This window comes from Coffea arabica, chromosome 7c, assembly GCF_036785885.1.
Source record: "Coffea arabica cultivar ET-39 chromosome 7c, Coffea Arabica ET-39 HiFi, whole genome shotgun sequence".
NCBI lineage: Eukaryota > Viridiplantae > Streptophyta > Magnoliopsida > Gentianales > Rubiaceae > Coffea > Coffea arabica.
Genome location: NC_092322.1, coordinates 31,265,444 through 31,284,030, shown reverse-complemented (window position 1 = coordinate 31,284,030; position 18,587 = coordinate 31,265,444). Strand labels below are relative to the sequence as shown.

Here is an 18,587-nt window from a genome sequence, read left to right as displayed (position 1 = left end):
GCAAATTCACAACTAAATCTGCAGTTGAAATAGATGCAGAAATCACAAATTCACAATACAACTTTTCTGCATTCAAAGTAGTGAATCTAAATAGATTCAAGTAGTTCACAATTCAAGTAGTCTAAACAATTAAACATTAGCCATCAAGTGGTTCTAAATAAATTCTAAAATGTCCGAACTCTAGACCAAAATGTTTAAGTCCAATTTTTCAAGAGTTAAAAACAGCTTTCTTGAGCAAAACAGCTTGTGAATGATTCAGATTATGAATGATGTAGCTTTTGAATGAAATCAGCTTGTGAAATTAGCATGTGAACAAAATCTGCTTGCACTAGTTAGCACCGTCAACCACCAAATCAGGTTGTGAATGATTCAGGCAGTTCAACTTCCTCAAATGTGATTGATTCAGCCACATCAAGTGATTCCTACAAAACAAAAGTAAGAATGTTATAACGTTCTTGAAAATTAGATATAATGAAACTCTAACAATAGCAAAAACAGCCAATCAATTACTTATGCGAGACTTATTCTTTGGCCATGATGATTGCAGATCCAATCGTTGCCACAGAGCAACATTTGCACTATTTCAACTAACATAGAAGCTCGTCAATCATCAATTACTCTATCTCCAGTGCTAAAGGTAGATTCTAAAGCCACAGTTGTAACAGGAACGAAGAGTATATCTGCAGTCATTCTCGATAAGATAGGAAACCTCAATCTCTCCCCTTTCCACCAAGCCAAAACATCCAGATGCGTGTTTGCATCACAAGCATACCTACCTTCTTCTAAATAAGCATCTAAATCTGATTTTTCTGGTGGAGCCTTGTCAATTTCACTCACATGCATGTGAAACTTTTCTTTACCAGTTAAAATAGTGGGTTCAATCATTTTACTAGTTTTCTAACTAGAAGAACTAGAACCTTCATTTTGTCTCCTTTTTACAGCCTACCTCTATTGTTGTTCAAAATGGAAAAAAATGTGACAATCAACATAGTCATTGTAAGCTCATAAAGAATGTCTTTAATCTCAGCTACAAATCTAGGAGTTGCATCCTCATCATAAATCACTAAAAAAGCATGATTAACAAGAACTATTTTGTATCTCGGATCCAAAATTGCTCCCAAAGATAGTAGCATATTACTTTTCCACCAATACTTATCAAATTTAGCAGACATACTTGTAGCCATAGCCTTGATATGCTCATAAGGGTCAAGAGCTTTTTCATTTAAAAGCTCTTTAATCCTATACAGCTCCACAAGAAAAATGTTAGCTATTGGATACTCGGATCCAGAAATCATGTGAGTGATTTCATGAAAGATTCCTAGAAATTTGCACACTTCTTCTACTTTCATCTACTCAAAATCAATAGGGACATAGCGAAATCCAAGGTCAATGTCTACATATCTTGGAAAGACATCCTTGAACTCCAAAGCCAAAGCCAACATCAAATAGGTGCTATTTCACCTTGTTGGACAGTCCAAAATTAGCTTTCTAGAGGGCCACCACAGCTGTCTTTTAATTTTAACAAATTCAAGAAGCCTAGATTCAAAATTGTTCAAGTGCTTTATCCTCTTTCTAACAACATCAATCACATCACCAAGTTGACCAAGACCATCTTGTACTAAGAGATTAAGTATATGTGCACAACATCTAACATGAAAAATTTTTCCTCAAATACTTAATCTTTCTTAGAGAAAAATCATCTTTAAGTCTCCTAATGCACACATCATTATATGAAGCATTGTCTACAGTTGTGATAGAAACCGTATTCTTAATCCCTCCCAATCAATAAAGCACTTACTTAGAGCATCAGCTATAATCACTTTAGTATGAGGAAGGGGAACATTGCAAAAATTCAACACATGCTTTTGTATTTTTTGACCAGATTTCCACAAATATGTGGTAATACTAATCCTATCAGCACCTTTCAACAATGATTTCAGTTTCCTTTTTTCAATTGTATAAGTACTAATGTAGTCTTCCTTAATAGTCTGGCGATTAATCTTTTTATAAAATAGAGATGTTGCTTTTCATGAATTTGTTGAAAACTACATGATCCATCATAGAAAAGGGATACTCATGTGCAAGAACCATGTGTGATGCAAGCTCTCTTACCTAGGCATGATCATATGAGAAATTAGTGATGGGAGTGATACCATCACTCGGACCTTCAGTAAATGATAGCACCTGCTGCTTCTGTTTACTTTGCTCCCCAATGGCCAGCTTCCTCTGTAGGCAAGAATTCAGGTGTCTCTTGTGCTGAGATATAGCTCCGATTGCACTCTTGGCAAGAAGTTCCTTTGGTTGCACTTCATTTTGACTGTCCCATTATCCACCACAACTGTTTTCATTTCATCCCATATACTGATTTTCTTCTTCTTTTGCTTTTACTCAAAAGGTCCAACTCCATCATCTCCATCCACTTTCTGTCCTCCTTCATTGCCCTCACCTTCTATCATTTCCAACTCTTCTTCACTCATCTCATCAGCTCTTTCTTCGATGTAGTTCAATTGTTCCACGTCTTCGTTATTTTGCCCCATCACAGGATTTGATGATGAACCTTGGAATGGATTGAATGGAGAGCTGTACATACCTTAATCAAAACACCTGCAATAACCAATACAGCTTCTGATTAGCCAAAATAGAAATTCAGATTAACATTTCCAGGAAATAAGGTACAAAACAGATTCCAAGAAATAATCTTCTTTCAAGCTAGTTTTAACATTTCTTTAACTTGTTCCTATCTCAAGCTTAAATTTAGATTATTGAAACAACAAAGAAACATTTAAAACCTACGATTAAAACTTTCAACTATTTTCCTGCATATATCTGAACCTTTTCCGGCTTGGTTTCTGAAATTTTTTCCTTATCAGCAAAACAGCCATTAATTTAATCAACAACAAAGCAAAGCAAATAACAAAAATTTCCCAAAGCAAAGCAAAAAAACATTTTCCCTATCAGCAGAAAATTCATTACTTGCTTACTTGTAATTAAATTTTTTCCTTGATTAATCTTTAAATTCTTGGTATAAGGTTCAAAATAATTTCAATGCAATACAAACAAACATACAGGATTCCAGTTTCCAATTACATTAGTATTTCAGCAAAATAATATACATAATTAAACTAAAAAAGACAAAAAAAATTAAGCAAAACCTAGATAGCCTCTTAAAGCCAAAAATAAATTGCAAATTCAAGAAGTGGTACTAGAATATGTAGCCAACCGGTGATATGGTAGTAGCCCCTGGCTCTACCAAGGTAGCTCCGTGGTAGACTCACAACAAACTACTCACGAACTTAAGACAAGTGGCGGTGTGTCCTTAAACCCTGATGACAACAATATCCTAATGATCTACTGGTGGTGACTAGTGAGGTGGTGGATGGATTGGTGATGGTGTTTAGAAGGTGCGGCTCTAGGCTTTGGAAAAGGGAAGAGGAAAGAAAAATTAGGGCTAGGAATGGGAATGAATTAGGGTATAATTATCATATACGGAATGAAATGACACTAATGCCCATATATTTTGAGCTTGTCGAGTAGTTAGCGAGTCGAGTTAAACTCGGCTCGTTTCATAAACAAATACATATACAACTCGAACTCGACTCGTTTACTGAGAAAAACAAAGCCGAGTTGAGCCCTTAATGAGCCGAGTCGAGCCCTTAACGAGCCAAGTCATGTTCGGCTCACCAACTACCCAGTTTGACTAACAGCACTAAGAGACAAAGAGAGTTACTAATCACAATTTTCGTCATCGTCACATGCATGTGCCTCCCATGTGATATTCATTATGCGCGCTATTTTGTGCGTGCTATAGTGCGAGCTTCGCTGCTTTGGAGTGACTAGTGTTGGACAACTCATGTTCTTTTCACAAACTACCACCGCTTCTTTTCCTGCTTCCTTCTCTCCTTTCTAAAATTTTCGTATTATGCAACCACCATAGATTTCAGTGAAATCTGCTGTTTGAGAATAAGTGTCGTGGAGGTTTCACTCCTCAAATCCCCTGCTTCATCTCACCTCCCTTCGCGGCTGTCTCTTCTTAGTTCTCTCGGGTTCTTTCTCGCTCTATCTCTCTTTCTGTATAATGAATCAACAATACCAAGAATACCAATAACAAAGAACAAGTCTTTTTTAGATGTGGATCTTTGTTTTACAAGATACTTTTCTCTTCTTTGGATTAGAATTTTTTTTTTTATTTTTTGAGGTATTTTATTTATCAGCGTAATTCTGATTAAATTGTTATTATTTATTAAATTTCTTTTGTTTTTTGGTTGTAGCTGCTTTGCTATTGGAGTTAGGCATGGTAGACTTCTTTATGATGGAGGTTAAATTTTCTATTTTTTACTAATCAACTTTTTTTGGTGAATAATTTATTTTCGATTCAATAGAAAGCTCATGGTGTAGATTTATCAATTTATGGGACTTCTAAGGTACTTAGAACCTAGGCTCAAGTGCAATTTGGCTCAATTTGTACTACTGATTGCAACTAGCGAGTAAACTCATGGCAGTTTATGCTTAGTGAAGTGAATTTCTGTTGCATTTAATAGTTATACCAAGTGTCAAAATAGTGGAATGTAATGTAATAGTCTTTTTTTCGGTTACTATTTGGGCAAACTGTACATACTACCTATGTGAGAAGGGTGCAAGTTTGCTCCTGCTATAGGTATCTAGATTTCCTTGACAAGTTTGTGATGATTTGAGACTAGATATTAGTTTTTGAAATGCTTCATGTGATGATTAATCTTATTGATGTGCATTAGTAAATGGTTTATGTTACCTAATGAAGTCAGTTTCCTTTTTATTTTTCAAATTATATACACACTACAAATTCTTTATGGGCATCCATGGTAAATTGTCATCGCACAACGCGCAATTCATTCCTCCTAGCATTTTAAAGATTAGCATGGAGATATAACCCAATCTTGGCCCTTAATAGCCTCCAATGATAGCTATCAATTCCCTACTTAGATTTCCGTGTCATCTCATCCATATTGGAGGAGAGAGAGAGAGAGAGAGAGAGAGAGAGAGAGAGAGCGTTAAACGAGAGAACGTTAAACGATTATCAGATTAAACTAGGGAGGGGGTTAGTACTTTCCAGTAGACAAAAAAATATTTATCAAGTCCGGTTACAGATATCAAAAGTGCTGTGCCTATTTTCAGGAGGATCAGCCATCAGAAAGGCAGGAAGGGAAAGGAAAGTATCCTAAATCTTATACAGTTATCAACGACAAAAGACCGGCTCTTCATAGCAAAAACAAAATCAGAAAAGTTGATACAGATGAGCTTCACATAATTTATTCGCTGTTTTGATAAACTCCCAAGGCTTCTCCCAGCTTCAAAGTATTCCTCATGGTCCTCCTGCCAACTCCACCGTTTCCTTTCCTCATCATTGCAGCAAATTCTCCATAGTCAATCTGTCCATCCTGACATTTGGAAAAGCAAATCTCAGGATGTGAACACCAAACATATAAGCATAATACCTGTATCTTCAGGTAAATAGATCAAGAATAGAGGTGTTTTGAAGTAGCAGAAGCCTAAGAGCGTCATAAATATCTAACTCCCTAAACTCTATCAAAGCTTGGGATCCCAACTTTAAGGACTGTAGCAAGTGGCAATAAATACAAGATACAATCAAGAATGTTACCCAAAAAAGACGCCGAGCTCAATTTTCATTTAAATTGGGACTTCGATGATGGAAGACAAATTTATTTTATATTCAGGGTCTCTGGAGCTGATATATAGGATGTTCAATTTTCATAAACATTATTAGGTGATACAAAATAGAGGGAGTTCTGTAGTACCTTTTGGGTGTGAATATCAATTCATCGTTCAATGTGTTAAAAAGAGATATCAACACTTGGATGATTTTAAGAGTTTAAATTATTTTATGATGTGGCAATAGTTTATTGCATTAGAATAATAGGCATGATACCTAAAAGGGATGGTTGAATTTCCCTCAAAATTGATCTGAAACTCCTTTTACCATGTGCCTTACCAGCTAAAGTATTCAACATAACACACAAGAAGAAAACATTAGGTGCTGAGGGAGGCTACACTGATTGATGTGGCTCCAACTTCATTTAGTGGCACCTCATGGATCACAGCTCCACTAAATGTGAAGCAACGCCGAAATCCAAATTCAACTTACATTCACGTTTCAGATTTCAAGCAGAGGGTCCAGCCATGTGTGTCAATAACCCAATGTTTTATCTCTACTCAAAATACTTTTGTGTTCATTACTTCAAGCAGGTGATTGCAAAACTGCAAACAGCAAATTTAGGCTGCAGCAAAAGTGGAATCAAAGCAATATTTTCGTGCCAAGTGACAAGCCTCATATGGACCAATAAATCTCTTGTCCAACCACCAAAACATAAACAAGCGATCTCCATTTTTTTGCCTCTCTAAGGCCAAAATTAACATCACAAAAGAAAGAGGAAGGAAACTTACATTATCTTGATCAATTTCTTTGATCATCTCGTCGAGGTGAAGTTCACTTAAACCAAATTCCTTGCAAGCCTGTTGGAGCTCATCAATGGTTATGTAACCACTTCCATCTTTGTCAAAGAAAGAGAACGCTGATACTAGATTCTCCTCTCTCTCTAACTTGTTCAAGTGCACAGTAGCAGCAAGAAACTCACCATAATCTATTGTTCCACTATTGTCAATATCTGCCTACCAAAGACACCCAGAAAATTATTTATCACTTGCTACCAAGTAACACTTCTCAAAAAGAAAATTTATGAGTAAAGTGTGATAAATAATAAATGCCCGCATATGTTTGTTAGAGAACAGAAACTAAATGAGGCTTAAAAGGCAATCTTACTGCTTCCATAAGATCCTTGATCTCAGACTCCATGAGTTCAGAACCTACTCGCCTTAAACCCTCTTTCAGTTCATCAAAGGTTATTGTCCCACTATTGTCTGTATCTATCATTCTAAATAACTCCTTAAGGCCACCAATTTCTTCTTCTGATAGCCTCTCAGCAATTACCTGCAAAGAAAATGAATAAGTATATGGCTAAACGTGTATGGGTCTGGCTTCATGTAAAATTGAGCACAAGTTGCAGTACAGTGCTTGCAGCATGGTACTGCCTAACCAGCAGCATACAAAAGGAGGCCTAGTTTGTTTAAAATAGACTTGGTGAATGATGAGAAAAGTTAATTTCCATGGATTTTTGTGGCAGAAAGTTACTTTCTTCAATATGGATCTCAGTACAGGCTGTTTTTACCAATACTTTCTTGATAGATATGCAAGAAATTGGACAGCATTGCCTTCCTATTATTTAGTTCCTTAATTTTAAGGACCAGCCCTCCTCTGATTTGTATTCATGCTCCTTCAGTTAATAAACTTTTGTCTTTCACATTTAAAGAACACATATAGGGAACAGACTCCCAAATAAAGAACCGGTTAAGAAAAATATGATAGCAATGACAGTATAATCTCTCCATAATATACATGTTTAACATAAGTAGGCCATCAGCAATTTCCCTTATCTTGTTTTGAAAGGAACACTAAGGCCTAGTTTGGAAGATAAGGGATGAAAAAAAGAGAAGAGAAAGCTTATGAGACAAAAGAAGAGAAATATTGCTCAAAAGTTCAAGAAAGAAATGGCTTTCCAAAAGTTAGAAAGAGAACTCTTCCAACTATTAAACGATGATTTCCCTCCATTTCTCTTCACTTCAAACTCCCAAACATGAGAAAAATGCTCCATTTCATTTCTTATTCTTCTCTCCAAAGACGATAGGCTCGAGAAGTTCTAGACTGAATAATAAGGCAGAAAATATAAACAAAATCGACAAAGAATTTATTATTTAGAACCCCCTTAGCATTTAGCATGTTCTCCTCCTTAGTCCATAAGGTTTAGTTTTTATGTCTAGGGAGTCGAGGGAATCGTTCTGCCAAAGTAATCAAAGGGCCCAAAATCTACACAGCCTAAGTACCCAAACTAGAGGCTGCAATCTGGATCAGAATCCATTTATCCATCCAGTTGACCCTTAATTAAATGGATTTGGATTGCCGATTTCCAGTGGCAGCTTTAACTGGTTTGACCAATTAAATCCACTTAACTTAATGGTTTTAAATGGATTATCCCTATAAACCATATAAAACCAATTACTTCAAAAAAAAAAAAAATGTCAAACCCTCTGACTCTGAAGTTCCAAACCAACAAGTTCTGAAGTTCCTCACCTCCTCAGTCCTTTCGAGATTCAAACAAGGGAAAACCACAGAGACAAAAAGGAGGTGAGAGAATGAGACTGTTCAGACTATTAGAGATTAATCGAAACGAATACCCATTCAGAATTGAAGCAATGTCCTTGAAGGCATCATTTTCTTCGCTATAAAATTATAAATCGATTCCTTAGCCAATAAAGCCAATTGTGGATATTCTTCCTCCACAAGCCCCTTAAGACAATAAAGCCAGTTCTTTTAATTCTTCTTCTTATTCCAATCTCCGCTCATGGACTGGTGATCGCGACTCTTCTCATCTCTAAGCCATTTAATCCCACATCCATCTGCATCGTATTTGAATCATCCATAATACCCCAGTCGCTGCCATGGATAAACTAATGATGCCCTAATTTCTCTTTTTTTTTTTTCTGAATTTTTGGTAACTGGTAAGACAAAGCCCCAAATTGTCCAAGTGACGTTCTATTTAATCCTTCAATTAGAACACTTGATTTAGCCAGAGTTTTGAGATGCTGGTTATTAGTTTACCATAAACGAAAGCAACCCCTGGTTTTTGATGATGTTAAAGGTAGTATGGAAATCCTGGCCAACGGGTCGAAATGTATGAAAATGAATCATACGACCCGGATATTCTACAACTAGTGCGAGATTGTAGAATTTTGTTCAGATTTGAGGATTAGATACTTTGCGAGCTTTAATCCATTTTCTTCAGCAAACGGAGAAGAAGACAGATAAGAAATAGAAAGAAGAAAAAAGACAAGGAAAATGAACAAAAAAGATAAAGGAAGGAATTTCCTATTTGATAGCTAAATGGATTTTAAATGGATAATTGGATATCCATCATCCATTTGGATCCAATCCACATACAACCATTTACTAAATGGATTTAAATGGATTAGACCATTTAATCCATAATCCATTTATGTGAAACCAATTATAATCCATATATCCATTTTGACACCTCTAACCCAAACAGTGTAGTCTATGCTCATACTCTTGTGCACTATTTCTTGTTCTTTCCCTTCACAGAGCAATACCCCACCTCCATCATAGACAAGCAGTCCCTACATAAGCAGCTCTTTTAAAGCCACTCTCCTCTACATGTTAATACTCCACTGCTGCTGTACCACCACACTCTTCCCGTTAACAGGAATGCCCAAAACTAAGGAAACAAAATTGCCAAAACCATCATTTAGACAGAGAGCAAATCAGGTAGAAGGAGCAAAGGGATAGAACTAGAGAATTGCTGTATCTCCGCCACCCACTTCTTGTCCATGTAAGCACCACAAACACACACCCGCAGAGACAGAATCACAAACATAAAAACAATGAAAATCAAACTAGAAGAATTTCAATAAAAATTCCATCTGTGAGCTACCCAGGGCTGCAAATTCAGAGAGATGTTTTGTAACACTCCATTGTACAATCTTTGAATCAATGATTAAATAGATTAACTGAAGCTGCACCAAAACCATTAGATTTTCAAGTTTCTTTTCAAGGCAACAGAGAAATTTCAATTTATTGGGAAAAAATATAAAGCATTAGTTTGCTTCTTGAGAGGGTCAATGGCTTCAAGCAATTGATGAAGGCCAAAATGATTTGCTACTGATTCATCCACATCTTTATTGGGAGAGAAATAGAACGAGGACTTTTGCAACGAGGGAAGTTATGTGCTTGGGATTTAGGGAAGGTGCTTGGTTTGTAATCCTTGGTGGTTGGTGGTCTCTGGTGTTAAGGATCAAAAAACAAGAGAGGTTTGGAAAAAAAATATCGGAAAATACCATGGACTTAGGAACCAGACAATTCAGGACTATTTGTATTTTGAACTATAAAAATGATACTGCTACTTAGAAATGTTAGACAAGCAGGTAAAGTTTACCACAAATTAACATTAGGGACTATAGTGCAAAACATGCCAAACTTAGGGGCCTTTACCAAAAAAGGATACAATAGATATACTGACTCTCAGAAATTGAGCAGCACCAAGGGGCATCTTGAATTGAAACTTAAAATTTTGCGACCCAGGACCTATATGACAAGTTAAACAAAAAAGAACTCTTCAAAAAAAAAAAAATTCCATGCAGGAATTTTAGTAGCACAACCTCGAGAAGATCTGCATAAACCAGTCACACCCTAATGTAGAATGTTGTCTTTATGTCCTCTGACAATATCACAAGATGATAATATGGTTGTCCTGAGTAATGCAATTTACTCTCTCACTTTTAATTTAAAAAAAAAAAGAAGAAGAAAAGGAAACTATACGGCAGCAGGTTCTGTTGTCCCCCTCTTGCTATTCCACAGTATTCATGCATGGAGGACTAGTAAAGATTTGAAACTGAACAAGATAGATAATCCTCTAACTAGGACCCAGGGTATCAACCAATATTATGACTTGTTGCCATACCTTCTCAAAACCTATACCCACTGCTCTCCATTTCCCAGAATAGAAATAGAAAATGGAGAATAAAGTGGCAGGAAAAAATGGAAAAGAAGCACCTAAGAGAAACTTTATTTCTATGTTATGTCAGCTTTTCTGTACAATCCAGTTCCACCATAAAGAATCCACATAAATTAATTTGCGCACAACTGATATTGCTCAACCATGTTGCTTTCCTAGAGAGAATTGACTTTGCAATTTCCAATACTATCCTTAACATTTCAAGTCGCAGAATTTACCACCTTTGAAACTGTGAGACAAAAGTTTTAGACAAGGATTCAGTTATAAGAAAAAATGGCTACTTTGGTGCTATGACTAATTAAATGATACATGTTAAGTAAAATTCGAGCAATTTACAGGCAATACATGTTGAACTGTAAGAACTGGCCTGCCGTAGATTATTGAACTACCTATCACGCCATGCATTTCTACTTCACTGTCTAACAAAGTTTGTGCACTGGAAGAAAGCTTATACTCTTAAAGGTACACAAGCAAATACATTGATGAAGGAGAATAAAATATGTGATCCTAAGCAACATGTCTCATTCACTGCTTAAGGGAGAAACAAACTAATAACCAAAACAAAAAGGAAGAAGAAGACAAATAAAACAGGCTTCAATTAGCATTTACCAGCATTATCCTTGGGCATCATATAGCTACTTCATTCTCACCCCCAGGATGCACTTTTAAGTATAAATACAATTAGGAATGCTAGAGCTAAAATGGCATCAAGAGATTAATCACAAAAACCAAGTCGAAAAGCAAATATTTAATGGTGATATTTGTCCATCATCGCTTACTGTATTCAGCCAAAAATATCATTTCTAGTTCACGAAGTTCTCCTTATAACAAGCTATCTCTTTAGTACGTTACAGATACTGCTTTCTTAAATGATAGAAGAATCAGATTATTGAATTTTATGAAACTATTGTTCTTGTACCCAAAAATATTGACCATCACAATGTTTTATGAACTCAACCATTTATAAGTACAATATAAAACAAAGTACATTAATTGATATAAAATTCAAATATGGAATTAACAAGTGTTAGAGATTGCACTATATGTCTAAAGGAGCAAAAGTTTGTATCTGTCTACTTTCTCTTTGCCCAGCCTACCCAATAGTAGAATAGACTCTCATACTAGTTAAGTTATACAAAAATTTTAATTACTAAACAATTAGGTGTCAAATGGCTGGCCTAATTGTTGAAGTATCTGTTTCATGTTGCAAGAGTGTCAACCATTAAGTACATTAAAGCACAGGTTTATTCCACTTTGTAGTGTTCATCCAAAATTTACAACCATCATTTTTAAATCTCTTGTACTCAACAATTCAGATGGAATTCAAGTATTTAACATAAATTTGTTAATATTATAGGCGGCATAAATCTTCCAATTTTAGGCATTTATTTGCTAAGATAAGAACCAAGCTAGGAAAAACTAAAAGATTTAGATATCATAGAAATAAAATAATGGAAATATATTGCATTTGATATCATAAATCTAAAACAATGGAGATATACTTTCTATCTACTCTACTGAAATTCTAAATAGAATGGGTCCTCTTAAATTTTGTTAAAACCAAGGCAAAGAAAACTCTAAGCAATGTTGCATTGACTCAAGTATGGGTGTCAAACACAGGTATGCCTAAGGGATTGAGTCATTGTTAGGATACAGAGGAACAGGCAGAGAGTTGGTTAGAGGAATTGGAAATTAGGTTCTCATATGTATTTATACATATTTATATACACGTGAAGATAACTGTGTCCATACATTTGTATATACATATCAGCATCTGTTACATGTTTGAAACATTAAAAATGTGTTCCATGATCTTTAGAACAAATATATATCATTCAAACTCATACCCAATATTTGTAGTGGTATTTAATGGAAAATAATGTTTGTCTAAGTATATTAAGCTTTCAGAACTGTTTCAGTAGTAGAAAGAGCTCTAATAATTTCAACAAAAGCATTAGATTTTCATATGAAGGCCAAGTAACTAATATGTGATGTTTTAAATGTTATAACAAGTTAGCTTAATAGATTAGACCCAGTAATTATTTTGCTTATTTTTATGACTTTATCCAGTAACATGCTCATTTTTGCCCTAGTCATCAACTTTTTGTTTCAAAAAAAAATTTCTATCTTGACGTTTCTCATCATTCTCTCAGCTCAAGCCAGTTTTGCTTTCAACTACTTCTTTAGCTTTTTCCTGTTGGAGCTCAGAAACACCATTGCTACAGAGAGTGGGCTGGTCAGCACCAACTCTTCACCAGCGACAGGCAAGCCCCAACCTTTGTGAAGTTGAACGGAGCCCTTTCTGAAGTCAACGTATCCAACTGAATCTGACTGGAACCCCATCCGGATTCCACACCCGTGCCCGCACCCCAGCCATTTCATGTCGACACTTGAGCTTCTTGTTCAAATGGCAAGTCTATGAAATGCAGACTCTAAGAACTAGTGATCTAATTGCAATAGTTTCAGCCTAAGCAAACTACATCACTAGATATCCACAGTCATCCACCACACAACATTTTTACCACAAGAGAAAAAAGAACAGCAACAAGTGTAAATCCTTATTTATTTTATTTTATTAGCATGATTTCCTAATCACAAGAGAAAAAAGAACAGCAACAAGTGTAAATCTTTATTTATTTTATTTTATTTTATTAGCATGATTTCCTATTGGATATGAAAACAATAGACTGCAAGCCAGAATAGGAGATACAACTTTTATAGCCTAGTAATTTTGTTCATCAGCATATCCATTTTATGGTTAAATATTGAAAATCGTTCTAATTGAAAAGAAGCATTCAAATATGTTCCACATGGATAATAGATTCTTTCTATAACAAAAACTTACACGCAAAGCCATCTTCTTGAGTTTGTTCATTGCAGAGAACTGCTTGAGGCGTGACAGTACAGCAGAATCAAGAGGTTTATCAGGGGCCATATTGTCATCAATAATCCATGGATGACCTAGACCAGAAATGCAAAATCCTTTCATCAAGTAATCTAATAAAGAGAGAGGAAAAGACAACAACCCAAAAAAAAAAAAGGTAGCACAATAAGTAACCAAACACTTGACCTTCCATTCCAGCAAAACTCCCTCCCTCCCTCTCTCTCTCTCCCCCCTCCCTCTCTCTCTGTCTCATGCAAAAAAAAATTTAAAATGACACGTTGAATAATCGGCATACTAAATTGACTTACACAGAACTTCATGGGCTGTCAACCTTCTCTTTGGATTTCTATCTAGCATTTTTCGTATCAAATCCTTGGCAATGTCGGAAATACCAGGCCACGGTTCAGATTCAAAATCCAATTTTCCTTGTAGTATCTGGCGGAAGATCCCCATCTCAGTTTCTAGAAGCAGTAGCAAAAGAGTACAGGCATCAGGATAAGAAGCAGAAAAAAAGAATATTCTTACACAGAAATTTTGCCCTCTTTGAAGAAGAGACGAGAACCAACAAACTTACTCACCAGCCCAAAAAGGTGGAACACCACTAAGTAAAATGTACAATATAACTCCAGCACTCCATACATCCGATTCAGGTCCATAATGCTTGCGTAAAACCTCTGGTGCAACATAGTAAGGACTCCCGACTACATCACAAAATGTTTCACCTGGAAAATGGCAACTAAAAACTGTTAATGATGAATAGACAAGCTAAAAAAAGATATTGTTGGACCACTTCAGGTTTACAATTGGAAACTTCATTATCAGGATTAAGAACACAGATGCGCATAATATGTACACTTTCCAGGGCAAAGACAAGCTAAATAAGCCACCTTTTTTCAAGAAAAAGAAATGGTGGATAAATGAAGATAGTATAACTATAAAAGGCTCAAAAACTTGGAGAAATAGAAACAATAACATCTGCAACTTTCAGTATCTAATTGAATCAAATGAGTGCACCTTTTCCCATTCAGCAAACAATTTAATTCATTGAAACAATTTGCTTCCATGATACAGCTAATACACAGATTTATACTCACTTTACAGGGCATGGTGTCAGCCTTAAATATGTAGTAAGGATGTTAATGGCCAACTGCCTAGTTCTCAGGAACAAAAGTATCCTAGGCGTTAACAAATTAAAAGTTAGAATATTGAAAAAAAAAATTGAGCAGGAATTTGATGGATCTAAATCCTGTAAATAAAGCTACCAAATTTACAGAATCATATCTATGGGATCGTTAATTAACCCATCTCTAGAGTGAGTATAAGAAATTGAACATAAACCTTGGACTTTTGACAAAACCACCAAAAAACCCAACATAAACATTAATCTTTTGACAAATCTACCAAAATTCATAATGTGCTTTTTCTGGTTATACATTAGAAATAGCATCAGAGAGCCATATCTCAAGTGGAAGTAATAAAAAAGAAAAAATCTATCAGCAATCTATCTTATAGCTGCAGATAGCAGCTGGACTGCAAAACTCCAGAAAACCAGAACAACAATCCATGACAGAAAATATATGAATAGGCTTTCTTTAAAAAATACCATGAATATCGTTGTAGGAGAATGGGTATTTGATTTTGGACTAACATGTGCATTTAGAAGTGACACTCGCAAAATTGAAATTGCAAATCGTGTAGCTATGACCACCACACTGCCATCATCTACATTATAATCAATGTTAAGGTCATCGTTGTTATTCCTATGGACTTCTACTTAAAAACTATGTACAGTGCTCAATCTTTACATAGGGCATATATCATGTAAATTTGCTCCCTAGTTTTCCACAATTCTCAAGTTTAAACTGCTAGTCTGCAATGTGGCAGTAATTTAAGTAATCAACTTACATATTCACATTAGGGTGTTTTAAATCAACAATTACCTAGAGAGAATGAAAAGAAATTCAATCATGAATCCTATACTTTTATAGTTCAAATATGTTGCTAAACTACATAAAATGAGATGTGTGCATGCAACAAAGCCCAAATAAAAATAGGATGCACTGGATCTACAAAGGTACCTATTCCCAAAGTACAAATATTCCTGAACACTTAAAAATTAAAGGGTTTTAGACAATCAATCAAGAAATTGAACTGTTTCTTTGAGATGCAAAACGTAAAAGCAATGCAGGCCAACATTATCCTTTAACTAGCACTCCAGCTTTGAAAAAAGACGAATTGTTTGCAAAAGGATAGTGGCCTCCGAAAGCTTTTCATCATTTGCTTTTTACAGCTAACAGATACATTCTTTTTAGCCTGTTGTTCCTTTCTCTATCCCAGATTCTCCTTTTTTGTCTCTTTGTAATAAGCTTCTACAAGCTTTTCCTGGGGTGCATAACATCAGCCCAGATTGAAATCTAATCGATGTAGCAATTAGCCACCTTATCATCTGCTTGGTCAGTCCATTCATGACTACTATGTTTTACATTCAATAGAAAACACACTTGCAGTTTCTTTGAACAAGTATACTTTACAGGGAACAGAAAGTGCATATCTTAAAGACATTGAAATTTTGTTCCTCCTTGCAGAATACGGAGATAACTAGCCTCAATAAAGACATGATCCAAAAATTTTGGATTTCGCCTCCTGCTGTAATCAAAATCCTATAATGTCACGATTATCCATTTCCAGGGAAGTTGTGTATTTGCACAATATAAAGTCACATGATTTTAAATCACGAAAACAACTACCAATCTCACTGTCCAGCAGAATCTTATCCTGGAAGAATACTTAGTCTCCTGACTACAGCCTCATAGTGCCAATAGTCTCTCTCTCTCTCCTGCAGATAAACTACTTGTCTTAGGCAAACTTTCATATTCCATCATTTCCTTTAGAAAAGACACATATTGAAGGAGTAAAGTTCAGGTAGATACAAAGAAAATGCTGCTGAAATGACAAAGAGAAACACGAAATTTCTTTCTCAGGCAGCTACAACATTGATCTGTCAAAAGAAAGCTTCTCATTCTCCAAAACAAATATAATCTCTTTCCGAATTTTCATGCTAATAACCAGACACGTATTAACATCTGCTATCCTGCAAATAACTAGATGCTACATTCAAGCCAAACACTCAGAGAGAAAACCTGGCTCACAAATAGAGAATCCTCAAATCTTTCAATGGCACTCTCTTTTCTTTTCTTTTTTTTTTTTTTCCTTTTTTAAACCAGCTAAATGAAAAGGAGAATGGATGTTCCCATCTTATGCATACACAAAAGAAGATTCCAATTATCTAAAGAGCCAAATTACACAAGAGATTTAAATTTGCCACCTGCAGAATAAGATGCCAGGATGTTGCAAATCACCAATTTAAGTGCCAACCCCCAGAAACCCCATCAATCTAAAGGAAAAAAAATGCCAAAGGATCTAATAAGTTGTCACTAAGTTCAATCAAGAGAAAAGGTAATGGCATCCCAGATCAACATTTACAGAAGAAAAATCAATCGAGAGCTGAATAAGGGCAACCAAGTTCAAGTTTTTATTCAGAAAATAACCTGGCTTGTAGAAGACAGAGAGGCCAAAATCAGTGGCCTTTAGAGCTGCATCTTCATCAGCACTGGTAAACAAGAAATTCTCAGGCTTAAGGTCCCTATGCATAACCCCCAAAGAATGGCAAGCCTCCACAACCCCAACAATAGTTTTGATCAGCTTTGCAGCCTCTCTTTCACTATAATGCCCCTTTTGCACTATCCTATCAAAAAGCTCCCCACCAGCACACAACTCCATGACTATATGAACACAAAGAAAATCCTCATAAGTACCCTTTATTCGGACCACATTCGGGTGCTCAGAAAGATGGTGCATTATCTGAATCTCCCTCCAGACATCATCATAGTCCTCTTTACAGATGAGTTTCTTCTTAGGTATAGACTTGCAGGCATAGAGTACACCTGATGATTTCTCTGTGCACAAATGAGTTGTGCCAAACTGGCCTTGGCCTAGTTTCTTGCCTATACTGTAAATGGATTGGAGGGATTGGGTTCTGTAGGGGAGAACCCAACTGGGCTTCAATGAAAATGATGGACCTGATGACGATGGTGGTGGTGGTGGTGGTGGTGCTGCAGTGGTTGATGGTGGTTTCTGGGTGGTGGCTTCTTCTGATGCTGTGGATTCTGGTGCTGTCTCTGAAGACATGATTCTTGATTGTGATCTATTTTCCTCTGAATCTTGGAAGGAAAGATCGCAGTAGTTTTATTCAGGGAGGAAGGAAGAAGCAAGGGGAGAAGAGGAAAGAAGTGAGCAAAGACTTTTTGCTTTTGCCTTTTGCCTATTGGGTTTTTGGCTGGTTTTAGGAAATGGATGACTGGGTAGACTTAATCACTTGGGCAGGAGATTTTGTCCAGTTTTATGACATTTAACTACATTTACTCTTCCTATATTTCCTCCGGTTTTTCAGTTTTGATTTTAGTATCTCTTTGGCGTCTTAGAATTAAGATGTGATTTGTTTGTTGCATAAATTGGAAAAAAAAAATGGTCCCACGAGAGGAAAAATGTACTATAGCAAAAATGCTCCCCCATCATCACGTGGTTGATTTTTCTAGTAGAGTACAAGTTGATAGACTTTTGAAAGTTCCAAGTCACATTTCCTCAAAAAAATTAGGAAAAAAAATGGTTCCAAGTCACATTAGCTTCTTGGAAATGATGAACAAACGAGGTAACATAATCCAAATTTGCACCAATTGCTCAAGCCGCATAACGAAGCTTCATCGGCACAACCTCATCTTTATGCAGGATTCCTATGAGAATCGTAGAATCCGATTTAGCCACAATATTATTCTAATAACTCGCTCCTTTTGACCCTCTTTATTTTAACATATGACCAAATATTTGATAATCAAATTTGACCAATTAACTGTTTTTGGGCTCTTGTGAAAACTTGAAAGACTCGAGGGGCTTAAGTAGAAATTGAAAAAGGATAAAAGGGAGATAACCCTTTGCCAAAAAACAATTGTTCCAAACTCAAATCATAGTTTCCCTCTTCCTTCTTCAGTTTCAAGTTAAGACTCATCAAG

General features: G+C 35.9%; 1 protein-coding gene and 1 long non-coding RNA gene across 2 annotated transcripts; one reads left to right on the top strand and one right to left on the bottom strand.

The window, feature by feature from the left end:
• Positions 1-3,808: 3,808 nt before the first annotated feature.
• Positions 3,809-4,801, top strand: LOC140010194 (uncharacterized). Its single transcript, XR_011817457.1, has 2 exons — positions 3,809-4,043; positions 4,269-4,801. It is a non-coding gene; the product is annotated as an uncharacterized lncRNA (long non-coding RNA).
• Positions 4,802-5,027: 226 nt separating this feature from the next.
• On the bottom strand, positions 5,028-17,907 carry LOC113699152 (calcium-dependent protein kinase SK5). Its single transcript, XM_027219289.2, has 7 exons — positions 17,070-17,907; positions 14,100-14,243; positions 13,830-13,982; positions 13,483-13,598; positions 6,815-6,982; positions 6,439-6,663; positions 5,028-5,414 (listed from the first exon to the last, which is right to left on the bottom strand). The coding sequence occupies exons 1-7, from the start codon at positions 17,707-17,709 to the stop codon at positions 5,286-5,288; spliced, it is 1,575 nt and encodes a 524-aa protein (XP_027075090.1). The 5' UTR covers positions 17,710-17,907; the 3' UTR covers positions 5,028-5,285.
• Between the last annotated feature and the right edge of the window lie 680 nt (positions 17,908-18,587).

What these genes read in the sequence shown, in the direction of transcription:
- LOC113699152 (XM_027219289.2), bottom strand. Translation starts at nt 17,709, where the DNA reads ATGTCTTCAGAGACAGCACCAGAATCCACAGCATCAGAAGAAGCCACC. An exon ending in TCAAGAAGATGGCTTTGCGT is followed by an intron (nt 6,983 to 13,482) that starts GTAAGTTTTTGT and finishes TTTTCTTTGCAG; the next exon opens with GTAATTGCTGAGAGGCTATC. An exon ending in TCAAGGATCTTATGGAAGCA is followed by an intron (nt 6,664 to 6,814) that starts GTAAGATTGCCT and finishes TGTCTTTGGTAG; the next exon opens with GCAGATATTGACAATAGTGG.